The following is a 20,793-nucleotide window of genomic DNA, read 5'->3' on the forward strand; positions in this document are numbered from 1 at the left end:
AGGGCAGGATGGATATAGTTTGTGTCCAGAGTGTCTCCCCCTTTTAAAGAGGGGGATGACCGCGGCCGCTTTCCAATCATTAGGAATCTCAGACGATATGAAAGAAAGGCTGAACAGTCTAGTAGGGGTTTCAACAATGGTGGTGGAAAATTTTAGGAAAAGAGGGTCCATATTGTCTAGCCCAGCTGATTTGTAGGAATCCAGATTTTGCAGCTTTTTCAGGACATCAGCTATCTGGATTTGGGTGAAGAAGAAATTGGGGAGGCTTAGGCAAGTTGCTGTGGGGGGGTGACCGGGGTAGGGGTAGCCAGGTGGAAAGCATGGCCAGCCATAGAAAAATGCTTATTGAAGTTCTCGATTATCGTAGATTTATCGGTGGTGACAGTGTTTCCTAGCCTCAAGGTAGTGGGCAGCTGGGAAGAGGTGCTCTTATTCCCCATGGACTTTACTTTGTCCCAGAACTTTTTGGAGTTTGTGCTACAGGATGCAAATTTCTGTTTGAAAAACCTAGCCATTGCTTTCCTAACTGCCTGTGTATATTGGTTCCTGAGAAGTTGCATATTGCGGGGGCTATTCGATGCTAAGTCAGTACACCTCAGGATGTTTTTGTGCTGGTCAATGGCAGTCAGGTTTGGAGTGAACCAAAGGCTATATCTGTTTTTGGTTCTACATTTTTTGAATGGGGCATGATTATTTAAGATGGTGACGAAAGCACTTTAAAAGAATAACCAGGCATCCTTTCCAGGAAACCCGGGCCAGGTCAATTAGAAAGGCCTGCTTGCTGAAGTATTTTAGGGAGCGTTTGACTGTGAGGGGTGGTCGTTTGACCGCGGACCCATTACGGACGCAGGAAATGAGGCAGTGATCGTGAGATCCTGGTTAGAGACAGCAGAGGTGTATTTAGAGGACATGTTAGTCAGGATAATATCTATGAAGGTTCCCGAGCTTACGGATTTGGGGTTGTACCTGGTAGGTTCAATGATAATTTGTGTGAGATTGAGGGCATCTAGCTTAGATTGTAGGACAGTCCGGGATGTTAAGCATATCCCAGTTTAGGTCACCGAACAGGACAAACTCTGAAGATAAATGGGGGGCAATTAATTCACATGGTGTCCAGGGCGCAGCTGTGGGCTGAGGGGGGGTCTTGGCGGGAAAATGTTATAGTTGGGGGTGGAATTTTCAGAGTTTTTGGTGGCCTTCAGCCAGCATTCAGACATGGCTAAGACATCAGGGTTGGTGGAGTGTGCTAAAGCAGTGAAAGAAAGAAGTTCAGGGTGATGAGCTGTGTTGCTTTTACGCCAAACATAATGTTTTGCATTGTTGCCAAAAAGTTCAATTTTGGTTTCATCTGACCAGAGCACCTTCTTCCGCATGTTTGGTGTGTCTCCCAGGTGGCTTGTGGCAAACTTTAAACGACACTTTTTATTGATATCTTTAAGAAATGGCTTTCTTCTTGCCACTCTTCCATAAAGGCCAGATTTGTGCAATATACGACTGATTGTTGTCCTATGGACAGTCTCCCACCTCAGCTGTAGATCTCTGCAGTTCATCCAGAGTGCCCATGCCTCTTGGCTGCATCTCTGATCAGTCTTCTCCTTGTATGAGCTGAAAGTTTAGAGGGACGGCCAGGTCTTGGTAGATTTGCAGTGGTCTGATACTCCTTCCATTTCAATATTATCGCTTGCACAGTGCTCCTTGGGATGTTTAAAGCTTGGGAATTTTTTTTGTATCCAAATCCGGCTTTAAACTTCTTCACAACAGTATCGCGGACCTGCCTGTTGTGTTCCTTGTTCTTCATGATGCTCTCTGCATTTTTAATGGACCTCTGAGACTATCACAGTGTAGGTGCATTTATACGGAGACTTGATTACACACAGGTGGATTGTATTTATCATCATTAGTCATTTAGGTCAACATTGGATCATTCAGAGATCCTCACTGAACTTCTGGAGAGAGTTTGCTGCACTGAAAGTAAAGGGGCTGAATAATTTTGCACGCCCAATTTTTCAGTTTTTGATTTGTTAAAAAAGTTTGAAATATCCAATAAATGTCGTTCCACTTAATGATTGTGTCCCACTTGTTGTTGATTCTTCACAAAAATATATACAGTTTTATATATTTATGTTTGAAGCCTGAAATGTGGCAAAAGGTCGCAAAGTTCAAGGGGGCCAAATACTTTCGCAAGGCACTGTATACATATGAGATGAATAATGTAGGGTATGTAAACATTATATGAAGTAGCATTGTTTAAAGTGGCTAGTGATATATTTTACATAAATTCCCATCAATTCCCATTATTAAAGTGGCTGGAGTTGAGTCAGTGTGTTGGCAGCAGCCACTCAATGTTAGTGGTGGCTGTTTAACAGTCTGATGGCCTTGAGATAGAAGCTGTTTTTCAGTCTCTCGGCCCCTGCTTTGATGCACCTGTACTAACCTCGCCTTGTGGATGATGGCAGGGTGAACAGGCAGTGGCTCGGGTGGTTGTTGTCCTTGATTATCTTTATGGCCTTCCTGTGACATCGGGTGGTGTAGGTGTCCTGGCGGGCAGATTGTTTGCCCCCGGTGATGCGTTGTGCAGATATCACTACCCTCTAGAGAGCCTTACGGTTGTGGGCGGAGCAGTTGCCGTACCAGGCGGTGATACAGCCCGACAGGATGCTCTCGATTGTGCATCTGTAGAAGTTTGTGTGCTTTTGGTGACAAGCCAAATTCCTTCAGTCTCCTGAGGATGAAGAGGCGCTGCTGCGCCATCTTCACGATGCTGTCTGTGTGGGTGGACCAATTCAGTTTGTCTGTGATGTGTACGCCGAGGAACTTAACTTACTACCCTCTCCACTACTGTCCCATCAACGTGGATAGGGGGGTGTTCCCTCTGCTGTTTCCTGAAGTCCACAATCATCTCCTTAGTTTTGTTGACGTTGAGTGTGAGGTTATTTTCCTGACACCACACTCCGAGGGCCCTCACCTCCTCCCTGTAGGCCGTCTCGTCGTTGTTGGTAATCAAGCCTACCACTGTAGTGTTGTCCGCAAACTTGATAATTGACTTGGAGGCGTGCGTGGCCACACAGTCGTAGGTGAACAGGGAGTACAGGAGAGGGCTCAGAACGCACCCTTGTGGGGCCCCAGTGTTGAGGATCAGCGGGGTGGAGTTTGTTACCTACCCTCACCACCTGGGGGCGGCCCGTCAGGAAGTCCAGTACCCAGTTGCACAGGGCGGGGTCGAGACCCAGGGTCTCGAGCTTGGAGGGTACTATGGTGTTGAATGCCGAGCTGTAGTCGATGAACAGCATTCTCACATACGTATTCCTCTTGTCCAGATGGTTTAGGGCAGTGTGCAGTGTGGTTGAGATTGCATCGTCTGTGGACCTATTTGGGCGGTAAGCAAATTGGAGTGGGTCTATGGTGTCAGGTAGGGTGGAGGTGATATGGTCCTCGACTAGTCTCTCAAAGCACTTCATGATGATGGAAGTGAGTGCTACGGGAGTCGTTTAGGTCAGTTTCCTTAGCTTTCTTGGGAACAGGAACAATGGTGGGCCTCTTGACGCATGTGGGAACAGCAGACTGGGATACGGATTGATTGAATATGTCCGTAAACACACCAGCCAGCTGGTCTGCGCATGCTCTGAGGGCGCGGCTGGGGATGCCTTCTGGGCATGCAGCCTTGCAAGGGTTAACCCGTTTAAATATTTTACTCACCTCTGCTGCAGTGAAGGAGAGTCCACATGTTTTGGTTGCGGGCCTGTCAGTGGCACTGTATTGTCTTCAAAGCGGGGAAAAAAGTAATTTAGTCTGCCAACACACGTTCTAATGAACTCGCTCACCGAATCAGCGTATACGTCAATGTTATTGTTTGACGCAATACGAAACATATCCCAGTCCACTTGATGGAAGCAGTCTTGGAGCGTGGAATCAGATTGGTCGGACCAGCATTGAACAGACCTCAGCGCGGGAGCTTCTTGTTTTAGCTTCTGGAAGTTAACATTTTTTAATTTTTTATTTCACCTTTATTTAACCAGGTAGGCTAGTTGAGAACAAGTTCTCATTTGCAACTGCGACCTGGCCAAAATAAAGCATAGCAGTGTGAACAGACAACACAGAGTTACACATGGAGTAAACAATTAACAAATCAATAACACAGTAGGAAAAAAATGGGCAGTCTATATACAATGTGTGCAAAAGGCATGAGGTAGGCGAATAATACAATTTTGCAGATTAACACTGGAGTGATAAATGATCAGATGGTCATGTACAGGTAGAGATATTGGTGTGCAAAAGAGCAGAAAAGTAAGTAAATAAATAAAAAACAATATGGGGATGAGGTAGGTGAAAATGAATGGGCTATTTACCAATAGACTATGTACAGCTGCAGCGATCGGTTAGCTGCTCGGATAGCTGATGTTTGAAGTTGGTGAGGGAGATAAAAGTCTCCAACTTCAGCGATTTTTGCAGTTCGTTCCAGTCACAGGCAGCAGAGTACTGGAACGAAAGGCGGCCAAATGAGGTGTTGGCTTTAGGGATGATCAGTGAGATACACCTGCTGGAGCGTGTGCTGCGGATGGGTGTTGCCATCGTGACCAGTGAACTGAGATAAGGCGGAGCTTTACCTAGCATGGACTTGTAGATGACCTGGAGCCAGTGGGTCTGGCGACGAATATGTAGCGAGGGCCAGCCGACTAGAGCATACAAGTCGCAGTGGTGGGTGGTATAAGGTGCTTTAGTGACAAAACGGATGGCACTGTGATAGACTGCATCCAGTTTGCTGAATAGAGTGTTGGAAGCCATTTTGTAGATGACATCGCCGAAGTCGAGGATCGGTAGGATAGTCAGTTTTACTAGGGTAAGCTTGGCAGCATGAGTGAAGGAGGCTTTGTTGCGGAATAGAAAGCCGACTCTTGATTTGATTTTCGATGTTTGATGTGAGTCTGGAAGGAGAGTTTGCAGTCTAGCCAGACACCTAGGTAATTATAGATGTCCACATATTCAAGGTCGGAACCATCCAGGGTGGTGATGCTAGTCGGGCATGCGGGTGCAGGCAGTGATCGGTTGAAAAGCATGCATTTGGTTTTACTCCCGTTTAAGAGCAGTTGGAGGCCACGGAAGGAGTGCTGTATGGCATTTAAGCTCGTTTGGAGGTTAGATAGCACAGTGTCCAATGACGGGCCAAAGTATATAGAATGGTGTCGTCTGCGTAAGAGGTGGATCAGGGAATCGCCCGCAGCAAGAGCAGCATCATTGATATATACAGAGAAAAGAGTCGGCCCAAAGAATTGAACCCTGTGGCACCCCCACAGAGACTGCCAGAGGACTGGACAGCATGCCCTCCGATTTGACACACTGAACTCTGTCTGCAAAGTAATTGGTGAACCAGGCAAGGCAGTCATCCGAAAAACCGAGGCTATTGAGTCTGCCGATAAGAATATGGTGATTGACAGAGTCGAAAGCCTTGGCGAGGTCGATGAAGACTGCTGCACAGTACTGTCTTTTATCGATGGCGGTTATGATATCGTTTAGTACCTTGAGTGTAGCTGAGGTGCACCCGTGACCGGCTCGGAAACCAGATTGCACAGCGGAGAAGGTACGGTGGGATTCGAGATGGTCAGTGACCTGTTTGTTGACTTGGCTTTCGAAGACCTTAGATGGACAGGGCAGGATGGATATAGGTCTATAACAGTTTGGGTCCAGGGTGTCTCCCCCTTTGAAGAGGGGGATGACTGCGGCAGCTTTCCAATCCTTGGGGATCTCAGACGATATGAGAGTTTGAACAGGCTGGTAAATAGGGGTTGCGACAATGGCGGCAGTTTCAGAAATAGAGGGTCCAGATTGTCAAGCCCAGCTGATTTGTACGGGTCCAGGTTTTGCAGCTCTTTCAGAACATCTGCTATCTGGATTTGGGTAAAGGAGAACCTGGAGAGGCTTGGGCGAGGAGCTGCGGGGGGGGAAGAGCTGTTGGCCGAGGTTTGAGTAGCCAGGCGGAAGGCATGGCCAGCCGTTGAGAAGAGCTTATTGAAGTTTTCGATAATCATGGATTTATCGGTGGAGACCGTGTTACCTAGCCTCAGTGCAGTGGGCAGCTGGGAGGAGGTGCTCTTATTCTCCATGGACTTCAGTGTCCCAGAACTTTTTGGAGTTGGAGCTACAGGATGCAAACTTCTGCCTGAAGAAGCTGGCCTTAGCTTTCCTGACTGACTGCGTGTATTGGTTCCTGACTTCCCTGAACAGTTGCATATCACGGGGGCTATTCGATGCTATTGCAGTCCGGGATGTTTTTGTGCTGGTCGAGGGCAGTCAGGTCTGGAGTGAACCAAGGGCTGTATCTGTTCTTGGTTCTGCATTTTTTGAATGGAGCATGCTTATCTAAAATGGTGAGGAAGTTACTTTTAAAGAATGACCAGGCATCCTCAACTGACGGGATGAGGTCAATGTCCTTCCAGGATACCCGGGCCAGGTCGATTAGAAAGGCCTGCTCACAGAAGTGTTTTAGGGAGCGTTTGACAGTGATGAGGGGTGGTCGTTTGACTGCGGCTCCGTGGCGGATACAGGCAATGAGGCAGTGGTCGCTGAGATCCTGGTTGAAGACAGCAGAGGTATATTTGGAGGGCCAGTTGGTCAGGATGACGTCTATGAGGGTGCCCTTGTTTACAGAGTTAGGGTTGTACCTGGTGGGTTCCTTGATGATTTGAGTGAGATTGAGGGCATCTAGCTTAGATTGTAGGACTGCCGGGGTGTTAAGCATATCCCAGTTTAGGTCACCTAACAGAACAAACTCTGAAGCTAGATGGGGGGCGATCAATTCACAAATGGTGTCCAGGGCACAGCTGGGAGCTGAGGGTGGTCTGTAGCAGGCGGCAACAGTGAGAGACTTATTTCTGGAGAGTAATTTTCAAAATTAGTAGTTCAAACTGTTTGGATATGGACCTGGAAAGTATGACATTACTTTGCAGGCTATCTCTGCAGTAGACTGCGACTCCGCCCCCTTTGGCAGTTCTATCTTGACGGAAGATGTTATAGTTGGGTATGGAAGTCTCTGAATTTTTGGTGGCCTTCCTGAGCCAGGATTCAGACACGGCAAGGACATCAGGTTTAGCAGAGTGTGCAGGGCCTGGGTTTACCTCCACATCACCCGCGGAACAGAGAAGGAGTAGTATGAGGGTGCGGCTAAAGGCTATCAAAACTGGTCGCCTAGAGCGTTGGGGGCAGAGGATAAGAGGAGCAGGTTTCTGGGCATGGTAGAATATATTCAGGGCATAATGCGCAGACAGGGGTATGGTGGGGTGCGGGTACAGCGGAGGTAAGCCCAGGCACTGGGTGATGATGAGAGAGGTTGCATCTCTGGACATGCTGGTTGTAATGGGTGAGGTCACCGCATGTGTGGGAGGTGGGACAAAGGAGGTAACAGGGGTATGCAGAGTGGATCTAGGGGCTCCATTGTGAACTAAAACAATGATAACTAACCTGAACAACAGTATACAAGGCATATTGACATTTGAGAGAGACACAGCGAGGCATACAGTAATCACAGGTGTTGAATTGGGAAAGCTAGCTAAAAACAGTAGGTGAGGCTAATCAGCTAGCACAACAAACAGCAGGTAAAATGGCGTTGACTAGGCAACTGGGCCGACAGATAAAACAAACAAGCAGAAAGGAGTACCGTGATTAATGGACAGTCCAGTGTGCGTCAGCTATGTAGCCGAGAGATCAGTGTCCAGGGGGAAGCGGTGGATGGGCAGGGAAGCTGGACTGGCGAGTGTTATCCAGGTTTAAAAAGAAACTAACAATGACTAGATAGCTTGTAGCTAGTTAGCTGGTTAGCGTCTGGAGGTTCTTGAGTGAGTCATAAAATTAAAAGTAATAGCGATTCCGTATCACAGTGGGTGAGGCAGGTTTCCGGAAGGTATAAACAAAATAAAAATCAAAGAGATAGAAAGTAAATGGGTTCAGAGAGTGTTTGGGACGCGGTGTTTCAGACGGTTAGCAGGCCTGTGCTATCAAGCTAACAGTTCGTAGGCCCGGGCTAGACAAGCTAGCCGTTAGCAGGCCGAATTAGCAAGCAGGGAGATAGCGAGGGCTAGAGAGTTAACCTTTGGGGGACGTCGCGATGGGGTGAGTCTGTTTATTCCTCTTCATGCGGTGACCTCGACAGACCGGTCGTGGGCCCGGGTAAATTGTAGCCCAGGAGTATGCTACAGGTGCTCTAGTATGCTAGGTGAGCTGGAGACACAGCGTTTCAGAAAGCTCGCGGGCCTTGGCCAGCAGATGGGTCTTTGGCGATGTCGCAACGGAAAAGCCTGTTGAAACCACCTCGGACGATTTATGTCGGCGGACCAGTCGTGGTGGATCGGCGGGGCTCCGTGTCGGCAGTAAAGGGTCCAGGCCAACTGGCAAGAGAGGTAATGTTGGACCTCTTCGGCTAGTCGGGAGATGGGCTTAGCTCGAGGCTAGCTCAAGGCTAACTGGTGCTTGCCTCGGGGCAGAGACGTTAGCCAGGAGTAGCCACACGGATTGCAGCTAGCTAGTTGCGATGATCCGGTGTAAAGGTTCAGAGCTTGCGGTAGGAATCCGGAGATGTGGTAGAGAAAAAGCAGTCTGATATGCTCTGGGTTGATGTCGAGCTGGTGTCCTAGTTAGCTTTGAAGACCGCTAGCAGTGGCTAACTGAGTACTAGCTAGTAGCTAGTTAGCTGGCTAGCTTCTGATGAGGGTTCCGGTTCTAAAGTATAGAAAAAGCAGATCCGTACCACATTTTGGGTGATGCGGGTTGCAGGAGAGTATATTCAGCCTATAGTTGGAAAGTGAGATTAAAATATGTACGAAATATATACAGAAAAATATTTACACCAGACAGGACGGGACAAGACAAAACACACGTCCGACTGCTACGCCATCTTGGATAATGTAGCAAGAATAGCAATGATCCAAGGTTTTACCAGCCCTGGTTGCGCAATCGATATGCTGATACAATTTAGGGAGTCTTGTTTTCAGTTATAAGGAATAAAAATAGCAGATCCGTAGCACATTGGGTGAGGCACGTTTCAGGAAAGTATATTTAGTTCATAGAAAGTGAGATTAAGAATTATACAAAAAAAGTCCAGCTATTTACAGGGGATAAGACAAAGACCGATATACAGGTCCTACTGCGCCGCCATCTTGGATTCCATGAGATGTGAAATATCACAATCTCATTCAATAATGACAGGAATGGAAGTGGTCTTTATTCCAGTGAGATTGCTGAAGCGAACACCGCCATGTTTCACCTGGCTAACAGCCTGCTACCTGGCTTGCACCCCTATCTCATTGTGAAGCTAGAGGAGTTAAAGCTCTGTATGTTGATAGATGAGAGCACCCCTCCAGCTATGATGGAGTCCGTCACTCCTCAGCAGTGGTGGAAAACGTATCCGATTGTCATACTTGAGTAAAAGATACCTTAATAGGAAATTACTCAAGTAAAAGTCACCTTGAGTAAAAGTACAAGTATTTGGTTTAAATATACTTTAGTATCAAAAGAAAGTATAAATATATTATATAGAAATATATCCTTATATTAAGTAAACCAGACGGCACCATTTTCTTGTTTTTTTTACATTTACGGATAGCCAAAAGGCACACTCAAATATTCAGACATCATTTACAAAAGAAGCATGTGTGTTTAGTGAGTCCGCCAGATGACCAGTTCTGTTGATAAGTGTGTGAATAGGACAATTTCTGTCCTGCTAAGCATTTAAAATGTAAAGGGTACTATTGGGTGTCAGAGAAAATGGAGTAAAAATTACATTATTTTCTATAGACATGTAGTGAAGTAAAAGTAGTCAAAAATATAAATAGTAAAGTACAGATACAGAAAAAAACAATTAAGTAGTACTTTAAATTATTTGTACTTAAGAAATGTATACCAACCACTACATGCAGCCAATCGAGACCCCCAAACATTACATATTTCTAACCCCCAAAAATTCACTCTGTATAATTTACTATTCCTGTCCTGTCCGTTTCTGTTGAATGTAGATCCTGTGCAAAGCGAAATTGATTAATTCCAACATGAATTCCAAATGTATACACAATTCCTTAAATAGATGGAAAAACAAAAAGCATGCAAACGTAAAACAATTATAATGGATGCAAATCGAATGTTGAGAGCCCCTAATGTTGTCCTACTTTTTTATGAATCCTATTATTTTTATGTAAATCATGGTCAGACGTTTGTCTATATGATATTGGAAAACTATTTTGCTATAAATGTAATCATTGTGAATAAAAATACAAAAAATTAAAGCGCGCCTCTTCGTATGTATTTAAAGTCATAAAGAAGTGCTCGGTCCTTACACATAATAATGTGTAAATAAAACTTAATGCCTATGAAGCGAATATTTCCTATCAAGCGAACGCTGGATTATCTCCAGAAAACAGTGTTACAGTAAATTACAACACACATGGACAGCTCAGCCACGGAGCAAGGTCAGTTTGCAGACAGCTAATTTAGCTAGCTGTTGGATAAATTTCTCAATGCAAAACAGTGATATTTCCAAATCTCAAATTGTCTGATATAGTTGTTATAACATATTGAAAATTAACCAGAACTAACCCAGTGATAATGACCGGGTATTGATGAGTGACTTGTTGCCAATCGAAAAACTGATATAAGCGAGCTAACGTTAGCTGGCTAATACACTTAACCTGTTTTGCATTTCCTAATTCATTTTCATTAACTTAATCATTGACACACCCCTCACTACTGTCATTGGTTACACTAATTGCAGTGTGTCTACATAACCTGGTTCAAGTATTCATGACATTACCCTGAGGAATGCACAGTGATGCTGAAACGTTGGTAAATACACATTAAATTGCAGGGAGATTATACATGGAGTGTGCAACTTTATTTTGATAGTTTGAATTCAGATACGTCTTCATTTGAGCGCTATCCAGATTTTTTGAACTACGGCACGCGACATGGTTCAATGTACCGATAAATCAACAAAATATACTGTTTTAATTTGTTTTAATTGCCGGCGTTTGCGGTATGTACATGGGGGCCGCCATCTTTATGCACTTTGTAGAAATTACATTTCAATTTACTCAACTGGTTGTCTGGGTAGTTGGTCCTTATGCAGCTGGAAATTTGAGCCAAAATATCCACAGGGAATATTACTAAAACAACTTTTTTAAATGCTACTACTGCTGTTAAGATTTCTATCACCTGTGCAAAACCATGGGCACGTTAAGTACTAACATGTTCGAGAACATCTCCCCACAAATAGGGGAGATGTGATTCCTTATTCTACATAGCAAGTTTATATTCTGAATGTTCCAAAATGTCCTGCTGAAGCGCCCCATGCAACAACAAAAAAAGCTCAGTATGCATGCATTTTGCATGTATAACAAAAAAAACATGTATATTTTGTCACATCCACCAGGTGCAGTGAAATGTGTTGTTTTACATCGTCAGCCATAGTAGTACTGTGCCCCTGGAGCAAATTGGGTTAAGTGCCTTGCTCTTGGGCACATACGTTGTGTGCCTCAGATGAACAAACAATCTGTGAGAGCCACGCAAATCGGTTCCATAGCCTAATACTTCACTATGGCTATTTTGTCTCAAATTTTGGTGCAAAGGACAAACTCACTAGACACTCGGGAGAGTAAGTTCCAATAAAGTTTATTCAACATTCTGACTTGTAACAAGGGATCTATTACCGGTGTGATCATATAGCCTACCTCAAATTTTGAAATACAATTTTGTTTTTAAATGTCCCAAACAACAATTCATTGGCAGGTAAATTCAAGCAAAGCCAGTATTTGGTGATAATGTATTGGGCCAGCTTACTGCACAAACCTCATTGCTAAAGTACTGTTTAATTGGTTAATGTTGCATAGGCTTACATTTTAAGTCATGTTAATACAAAATTAGAGCGGTAGATCTCGGCATATATTTTGACTCCTAAAAGGTTGGTGACCACAGGGTTAGATGCTACGCTCTTGTCTAATGCTTCCCATTTGAAACAATTTGTGCATATTATAGAATGTTGACTTTTTTTCCTAGGCTGTTTGCCCGCACATTTTTTTTCTTGAGTCAAGTCAAAGTTCAGTAGCCAAAGTCAACACTCCCTTCATCTGTGATTGGGCAACAGTAGGAGTGGGAGGGAACATTAAATGTTTGCCATTCAAGGAGAGACTTCGCTTTCATGCTATTTCTTTCACCTGAGAAATACTGCACCAAACTTCTTAGATGTATAATTGTGACTAAGACCCTCTCCAAAAAAAAATCGACTTGATTTTGAACTTCTTTAAATTTGAGTATTTTGAAGTGTTACGGCTATGTTTTTGCTACGGTTGCTCAAGTGAAGGTCTTTAGGGAGTATGCAAACACTTTCAGTTCGACTATCCGAGTTCTAGGAGCAAACCTGTGTACAGTATGTATGATTTGGTTCATTTGTCTTCCCCTTGTCGTTATCTTTCCTGTCCCTCCCTTCACAGCGAGGCCCTGCAAGCGGAGGCTCTAGCCAGGATGGAGGCTGCTAACCCAGCCAAGTTTGGGCCTGAAGTACTGTCTGAAAGGAGGTCCCCTGCTCCAGCACCACCCAAGGAGATGACAGGGAAAGACCGCGCTCAGATGCTAGCTGCACAGGACTAAGACTGGAAGGAATCATGGACTGAACTGTTATTTAGTAGTATATAATGTTTCACTGGAAATATTGTGGACGTTTCTGTACATTAAAGAAAACCAGACAGGATTTAGTTTCATTGTCAGCTGTTGTAAACTGATGATTTGGAGATCGGTGAACTAGATTCTGCTCCTTAGATTCGTGAGGTTTAAAGTATATAATCTTTGCAACACTATCACATTGTGTCGATGGAGTGGGTGAATGAAAAGGCCACTTCCTATTGTTTACATAGGGCATGTCTTTAATTAGTGTTGTGTGACGGAACCTTCTACGATAACAAAAGGCAAACGGGCAACATTATCTCAAAAAGCTACTCGACAAGTCATTCACATTTGCCACAGATACATTATTCATGTCTGAAAATGTTTGGTTTAGATGCAACACAGCTGAGAGTTAGTGGTGCATGATCGATTACAGCGAACACAATACTGCTTTAGTTCAAAATGACAAGTGCTATTGTATACTTTGCAAGGCAAGTGAACCAGTACTTGGATACATCAAAGTGCTTATTCAACAGGTGACACAGGAGTTTGCCAACAGTATAAATTATACTTTGTAGCGTGGAATAGGTTTAGTGTTAATTTACCTATGACAATAGATTATCTTTAGAGATTAATCAAGATAGTCTTATCCTAAAGTTGCCACAACCTTATGGATACAGAGCAGGCTGATGCGGTGACAGATATAGGTGCCAAGCAGAGCACTCTGGGTAAATTAACCTATTCTGTGCCTCAGACCTAAACAGCTCAACTGTTGGTGTTCTGAGTTAATGGTAAGTGATGCCAAGAAATACTTTGCTGAATCAGTTGCATAAATACACTAAATACAGACTGAAGTTACAAGACTAGACAGCTATTGAATAAGGATGACAAAGGCCAATATTCTGAACCAGGCTTGGCATAAGAGAAAGTAAATGGGATGTTTTTTTTTACCCTGTAAAGAGCTTTAGATTTGTTCAGAGCAGGACAGATTCTGACCCTCAGTGCACTAAGAGAGAACAGTAGGAGAACTAGGACACGTTAGAGAAACAGCATGAGAGAGACTAGGACAATATCAGCTTTGAAAGCCTACTTTGGACCACTGCTGAAGTGTCTCCTAGTGATGTACACACACTGAAAGCTAATGCATCTATCCTGTGCTTCAACAGACACAAACCCAGCTTACAGAAACTGAAGGAGGCAAAGTAGGATTTCAAAAACAGTTTTTGGTTTCGCTCATGTTTTGTTCAACATTTTCTTTCTAGTGGTCACGACCCCCAGGGATGACAGAAGACTGAGATAAAAGATTGTGCGAACGGCAATGAGTTTCCACTCCCCTACAAACATGTATGTGAAGATCTGACAGACAAATGTAGCGGTTACAGGTTAGACATGCTTAGTATTCAGGGCTGCATTTGTGTGCAGACAACACGTTTTCATGACACTCATAGCTGCCATTTTAAACTATTCAGAGTAAACAAAGGTTGGGTCGATGTGATTAAATACAATATAAGGACAAAAATGGCATAGTCTGGAATTATCTGGTCATTAACGTGCAAATCAATTATATCGGCTATCGCAGTATTTGGAGTAGCATATCGTAGGTCTCATATCGCCCAACCCTTGAGTGAATGTTTTCAAAAACCATGTGATCTTGAATGCAACCCTGATTCTACATAAGATATCTATTGTGTAGCAGGACTGCAGATCGATGTCTGGCCTCAAATAACCTCCCTTATGACCCCTTGAATCCTCTCTCCAGTGGCCGAATACAGACATCTGTCTGTAAAGTGATGATACTCTGCCTTTGTGCTTCTTACCATACAAATATAATAAAAACCAACCTGGGCTCCTAACAGACACCTTTATAGAGTGAGAGTGTTATTAGTACGTACGAGAGCGAGAAAATCAAAACGCAACCTAAATGCATCTCGTGGTCGGCATCCTTCTAATGGCTTGGCTGTCAAAACCTGAGAAAGCCTCAAGTCTGTAGATGCTTCCTCTCCTTGACCTGCATTTGGTAGGGCAATCAGGATCGGCAAAGAAATAATGCTATTATTATGTGCAGTTTATTCACATCAGTGCAGATGAAGGAAAGGAGTATAGGCTATTGGAGTATAGACTGCGATGCACCCTCTGGACCCTGGCTCTGAAGGGCTACTCAACAAGGGTGGCGCTGGGTGATTCCGTCACCTAACACAACCTAGTATCAACGAGATCATTGGTCATTTAAAGGGAACTACCGTCATCTCAGGAGTAGCCTTCTAGCCCTGGGTGGGCAGCCCTGTTGTAAGCGTCAGGTAATGGTATGGGGGTATGAGAGAAAGAGACAGGGAGGTGTCTGTCAGTGTGTCTTGCTCTTCTGTTCCTGTAGCGTGCGCTGGAGCTCTCTCAGGTTCTCCGACAGCAGCTCTACCTCGTCTAGCCTCCCGTTGAGCTTGGCATCAAATATGTACGCCCGTATATTATCGATCTGCTGCAGCAGCAACTCCTCCTCAATCATGTCAACATCCGGCATCGCCTCCTCATCCTCCCCCTCGAAGGGATTGGTCGAGGCTCCCGGCAGGGTACACCCAGAAGCCTCTTTAAAAGGGTTACCTTCATTGTTTTCCTCCTTCACTTCGAAAGGGTTGCCAGTGGCGCCCTCGGCCTGCCCCTGCTCTTCCTCCCCACCCTCTTCCTGCTCAAACGGGTTGTACTCCTTCTTCCCGTTAGCCACCTCCTTGTGCTCCTTCTGGATCTCCTCGAAGAACGGATTGGAAGGATCCTCCACAGGGGTGGAGTCTTCCTCCTCAAATGGGTTGAGGGAGGAGCTGTTCTGGCCCTCGCCACCAGGAGGTGTCACATCTCCCCCCAGCCTCCTCAGCCGGGGGGGTGACTCCTCATCCTGGTTGGTCAGGGCAGGGAAGGCCCTCATGGACAGGGGGCTGCTCTCTGCTTTAGGTGTCACCTCTTCCTCCCCATGGAGGCTCCCTATATCGGTTAGGTTCAGTGAGCCCTGCCAGGTGTATGTGGCCTGGGATCCTGGGGCTTGGCTCTGGGCACTGTGCTCCCTCTCCCCCCTCTCTCTGTCCTCCAGGCGTTGCAGCTCGTCCTGCTGTAGACTCTCCTCCTGCGCCAGCCTCTGGGACAGAGCGATGGCCAAGCTGGTCTGTTGCTGGTCGTACTCATCCTGGGAAACACATAGTTCAACAAATAACACCCTATTCCTACACAGAGCACTACTTGATGTGGTGCATTGTAAATCACAGTATATACAACAATGAATTCCTTGATCAATATTAGTTGTTGTGGTACATGTCTAATATAATGTAGGTTTCCACACCTGCAGCTGCCTGAGGTTCTCCTCCAGCATGGCCACTTCGTCATGCCTCTGGGCGGCCTTGGCCTGCCGCAAGAATGACTGGATGTTGTCTATCTGCTGCAGCAGGGGGTCCTCCAGCTCCCCACACGTGTGGAGGGTATCAGAAGAGGGCAGCCATCCCCCAGCTTTGGTCATGCGGGGGGCCCTGGGGGCCTGGGGAGACTCCCCATTGGTGCTTGTAGCTGGGCGGTTCTTCTCAGAGTCCTGCCTCCTTTTCTGGGCCACCTGGGCAATCTGGCAGTAAAATAGGAAGGTAAGCTTTTAGAGACAGCTTCATTATAAAACACTAATTGTGTTGCTTTTTGCTTGTCTGTTATCATAGATATATTAGATCATTTTTGGAATATCATTGTTGGGTCATTAGATTAAACAATAAGCAGCCTACTCACCAGTCTCTCCTGCGTGAGCCTCTTCTCCTGCTCCTGCTTCCTCTTCTCCTTTAGGTCCTCATACTTGTCCTTAGTGGGTAGAGACATCAGACCCAGCAACTTCTCCTGCAGGAGGAAGGGAGAAGTATAGAGATGGAGGTGGGGGTTGCTTGAATATAGTATGTAACTTTACTGGTGGCAGTCTCAGTTATCAATGACATGTTTAGTATGCTATTCAGCTCATCCATAGCTGCTCTGTGTGTACAGTAGTGTACCCTCTGTGTCTCACCTGGACAAACAGTGTGGCTGTGTATCTGACCATCCTCTGCAGCTGGAGAGTCTTTTGATGGGGTTGTGGCTCCTCCTTCATTCCCAGTGTTAAGATCTTCTTACTGACATGAATATATATAGAGAATGTTATAATATGGACGTTTAGCAGACACTTTTATCCAAAGTGACTTGAAGTTAGTTAACACATGTTTTGTAAACGGTATGTACCTCAGTGCATCGATCAGTTCGTAGTATTTCTGGACTTCCATTCTCAGTCCACCAGCCGTGTCCAGGTTATAGGTGGTCTCTCCAGCACTGTGAAAATGGAAGTTTGACAATGAGGATAAAACAACCGAACCAGAGCCACATATAGCTCTGGTCAAATGTAGTATGCAATATAGGGAATGAGGTGTCATTTAAGACACAGGCTATATCTTACTTGAGAGACTCAGCCATTCTGATATACTCTGGAGCCCTCTCATCCACCTTGTCCATGCACAGTCTCAGCCTCTGGGAGGAAGACAGGAAGACGGATGGTGAATGACAGGAAGTACACTACATGGTGAACAAGAGGAAGCACACAGAGCTCTGTGTTACCTCATAGAGCTTGACGATGTCAGGCACGTGGTCTTTCTCCTCCAGTTTCTGCTGTCTCTTCATCAGGGTGTCCATGCAGTGGAGGCAGCAGCGGATCCTCTCGTCATCCTTCTCTTCCAGCATTGAGGTGACACTGCTCAGGCTGCTGATGCTGCCCCTCCTGGAGCCCATCCCGCTGACATTGCCCCCGCCCCCTGTTGGAGGGGACTGGGACTGGCTGCTCGTAACACTACGGGCCTCCCGAGTCCCACTGGTCAGCTTGTCTGGAGAGAAGAGAACAAACAGGGTGAGGATTCACTGAGCAACACTGAGATATGTTGCAATAATATGTAATACTGTAGTATGCATGTAAACACATGCACACGTTATATATGTCCATAATGTGGTGTGTTTATGTGTGTGTGAGTGTGTAATTCTACTCACAAGCCAAAGGCAGGGGCACAAACTCCATGCACTTCCTACACATGATGGAACCACAGAGGCGGCAGTGGTGTCGCCTGTTGCGAAGGTTGAACTTGTTCCCGCAGTCGGGACAGAACGGAACATCAGAGTCGCTCACCCACGCCACAACAGACTTCTCAATCGCTAGAGAGGAAGAGAAGAGGCTTTTCTGGATTCACACAATGAAAATGACATTCAAATCCACACTACTCAATAAGAAGAAATGCGGATCTGGTATAATGTGATGGTGAATACCAAAACACACTGCAATATGATCCCCACTTAACTCACCTCTAATTTTGCCTGCATCTATGTTCATCCTGTCAAAAGATGTCAGCTGAAACAGAACACAGGATGCATGGTGAGTCATGTTCTGACAGTATCTTGGCCAGGTCGCAGTTGCAAATGAGAACTTGTTCTCAACTAGCCTACCTGGTTAAATAAAGGTGAAATAAAATAAATAAAATAAGTGCAGTGTAACTGCTACTGTATGTGTCAAAGCCACATTGACAAACAACTTGTGATTGTCTGCTGTAGTTTGTGCAAGAGTCCTCACTTTCTCCAGCCTGATAATGAGCTTGTTGACCTCGATGACATAGTGGTCAATCCGGGCAGCTCTGTGCTTCTTAAAAAAGTCCATATGATTTCTTGTGGCTCCTATGGGGTATAGGACACAATGCAGCACCACATTTTCAATTCAGTCGAGATGACTCACTAGAATTCAATGACCAGACCAATAGATTTAGTCACTTTATACAATGCACTCTAAATAATGCCACTTTAATAATGTTTACATGTCTTACATTACTCATCACATGTATATACTGTATTTTATACCATCTATTGCAACTTGCCTATGCCACTCAGTCATCGCTCATCCATATACTTACATGTACATATTCTCTTTCATCCCTTTAGATATGTGTGTATTAGGTAGTGGTTAGGTAATTGTTACGAGTACTTGTTACATATTACTGCACTGTTGGAACTAGAAGCACAAGCATTTCACTACACTTGCATTAACATTTGCTAACCATGTATGTGAGAAATAAAATTTGATTTGGGAAGCCCTCTACCACACCACCCCTTTCCTCTACTCCCAGTAACCCCCCCCTGCATACTTCTCCCAGTCTCACCCAACTCCTGAGGCTCCCACATGTAAGGGTCCACTCCGCCGTAGTAGAAGGACTCATAACTGCCCGTCTCTGGCTTGTCTTCACCATCCCTCTTCAGCAGCTTGTCTTTGGCTTTCTTAGCCTTCTGGACCAGACCTGCAGCCAAAAGGAGAGAGTTGTGATTACTTCAAGCAAGGATGCATGCCTTCTAAAAGTATTATCAGAGACCCTTTTGATTTAGAATTTCCTTTGCTCCTCCATGCTGTGCATATTTAGTCTGGTAGAGCACAAAATGGACTCACTCTTGAGTTGTCCCCTGACATGTCGATCGTCCCCAGAGTGCTCCTCCTCATAGTGTTCCTGGAGCTGGTAGAACGACTGCAGGTCCTTCAGGCACAGCGGGCACAGGAAGCCCTCCTTCACCTCCCCTGTGCCCTCGAATGGGGGTGGGTAGCTGGAGGCCATTTTGGTGGGGGTGGGTGCAGGATGGTAACAGAGACACCCAGGGTGTGTGTCGGTCTCATGCCACGCCCAACTGGGTGTGATGCCCACCCCTCATCCGCTCCATTATGACAGGAGAAAGCCTGAGAGGCAGAAACTGATCGTTTGAAGCAGTAGAGGGGTTAAGGGTACTGACAATAACATACATGTAAGAAGTTCAGACGTGTATGGAAGTCATGGTTTAGTGGCTTACTGAATGACGAACTCTAAAAACTTCCAGCATGAAAGACTTGTCAGATGACATGGAAGTCACTGATTAACGTTACCTACTGAACGCTAACTGCTCACGTAAATCCTATGCATGGCGTTACTTAAAAGAACCGCGTTTGAAAGAATAAACAGACTAGCTAGCTAACTAACAATAGCTAACAACGGATGCAGTCGGCTGTGTGTACAACTCTCTATAAGCCAGTGATGTAGCTAATGTATCTTTACGGTAGTGATCTGTCTCACCTTGTATCTGATTGAGGGACATACTGGCACTAGGTAGGGACATCATTTGATTAGAACCAGCCAGTCATAGATAGCTAACTAGTTAGAACAATTCACACTAGCTAGCAATTAGCTGGCTAAAGTTAGCAAAAGGCTAACAACCTAGCTAACTAAGTTAGCTACTGTAGATAATGACGTTTCGCCAGTAGTGAGTATACCGTTTGCAATGACAAAAACTATCCAAAGACGCATTTGTGTACTTACATATCACAATGTAAACCTGTTAACGGTACAGTTTATGAATTAAATGTTGACAGCTCGCTGCAACACTCTTCGCGGTTGAAAGGTTAGCCGCCCTAGCCTAGTCATGTGACTAGCATACAGCCAAGACCAGAGGAAAGAACGCACAAAATGCAAATGGTTGGGAAAGCCAGGAGGCACCCATTTGACATTCTGTCCTTTTTCACAACAGGAAAACATACATTTATCAAAGGAAACAAGTGTTATTGGACACACTGACCATCACAGTGGTGCTGTCCACCCCTTTCTTTATACCTCAGTGGTCCTCCTTAGAGAAGGGTTGCGGTTCAAACTCACCTACCCTCCCATTATGGGGAAATCACCGTCGCCATCTTGGCGGGCGGTCCAATGATTAGCCAAGCAAGGGAAGTTTGGTACGTAAGCCCCCGGTTTTAGTCGGGTTTGGGAGAGCACAATTTTATTTTAAGTTGACTGAGAACACGTTTTGAATTTGCAGCAACGACCTGGGGAATAGTTACAGGGGAGAGGAGGGGGATGAATGAGCCAATTGTAAACTGGGGATTATTACTTGACTGATGGTTTGAGGGCCAGGTTGGGAATTTAGCCAGGACAACGGGGTTATCACCCCTACGATAAGTGCCATGGGATCTTTAATGACCTCAGAGTCAGGACACCCCATCATCACCCCAACATACTATCTGAAAGACAGCACCCTACACAGGGCAGTGTCCCCAATCACTGCCCTGGGGCATTGGGATATTTTTTAGACTAGAGGAAAGAGGGCCTCCTACTGGCCCTCCAACACCACTTCCTG

The 20,793-nt window shown here is 45.3% G+C and overlaps 1 protein-coding gene and 1 long non-coding RNA gene across 7 annotated transcripts; one reads left to right on the plus strand and one right to left on the minus strand.

The window, feature by feature from the left end:
* Positions 1–10,302: 10,302 nt before the first annotated feature.
* On the plus strand, positions 10,303–12,721 carry LOC124031656. 2 transcript variants are annotated; one of them, XR_006838152.1, is made up of 2 exons: positions 10,303–10,448; positions 12,465–12,721. It is a non-coding gene; the product is annotated as an uncharacterized LOC124031656 (long non-coding RNA). The 2 variants fall into 2 exon arrangements; XR_006838151.1 differs by lacking the exon at positions 10,303–10,448 and adding an exon at positions 10,515–10,821.
* Positions 11,631–20,429, minus strand: LOC124031655 (rabenosyn-5-like). Of its 5 annotated transcripts, none has more exons than XM_046343161.1 (13): positions 20,316–20,429; positions 19,088–19,369; positions 18,807–18,941; positions 18,227–18,327; positions 17,962–18,007; positions 17,653–17,814; positions 17,230–17,492; positions 17,072–17,142; positions 16,861–16,947; positions 16,652–16,754; positions 16,384–16,488; positions 15,956–16,228; positions 11,631–15,802 (listed from the first exon to the last, which is right to left on the minus strand). In XM_046343161.1, exons 2-13 carry the CDS (start codon positions 19,248–19,250, stop codon positions 14,975–14,977), a joined length of 2,337 nt encoding a protein of 778 aa, XP_046199117.1. In that variant the 5' UTR covers positions 19,251–19,369; positions 20,316–20,429; the 3' UTR covers positions 11,631–14,974. The 5 variants fall into 5 exon arrangements, with proteins under 5 accessions (XP_046199117.1, XP_046199116.1, XP_046199119.1 ...); XM_046343160.1 differs by having other exon boundaries at positions 20,239–20,344; XM_046343163.1 differs by having other exon boundaries at positions 20,320–20,337.
* Positions 20,430–20,793: the final 364 nt, after the last annotated feature.

This window comes from Oncorhynchus gorbuscha, linkage group LG03, assembly GCF_021184085.1.
Source record: "Oncorhynchus gorbuscha isolate QuinsamMale2020 ecotype Even-year linkage group LG03, OgorEven_v1.0, whole genome shotgun sequence".
Lineage (NCBI taxonomy): Eukaryota > Metazoa > Chordata > Actinopteri > Salmoniformes > Salmonidae > Oncorhynchus > Oncorhynchus gorbuscha.

Coding starts and splice junctions, on each gene's coding strand:
- LOC124031655 (XM_046343161.1), bottom strand. CDS start 19,250: ATGGCCTCCAGCTACCCACCCCCATTCGAGGGCACAGGGGAGGTGAAG. Junction 18,328..18,806: donor GTGGGAGCCTCAGGAGTTGG/GTGAGACTGGGA, acceptor TATACCCCATAG/GAGCCACAAGAAATCATATG. Junction 17,493..17,652: donor TGTGCCCCTGCCTTTGGCTT/GTGAGTAGAATT, acceptor TCTTCTCTCCAG/ACAAGCTGACCAGTGGGACT.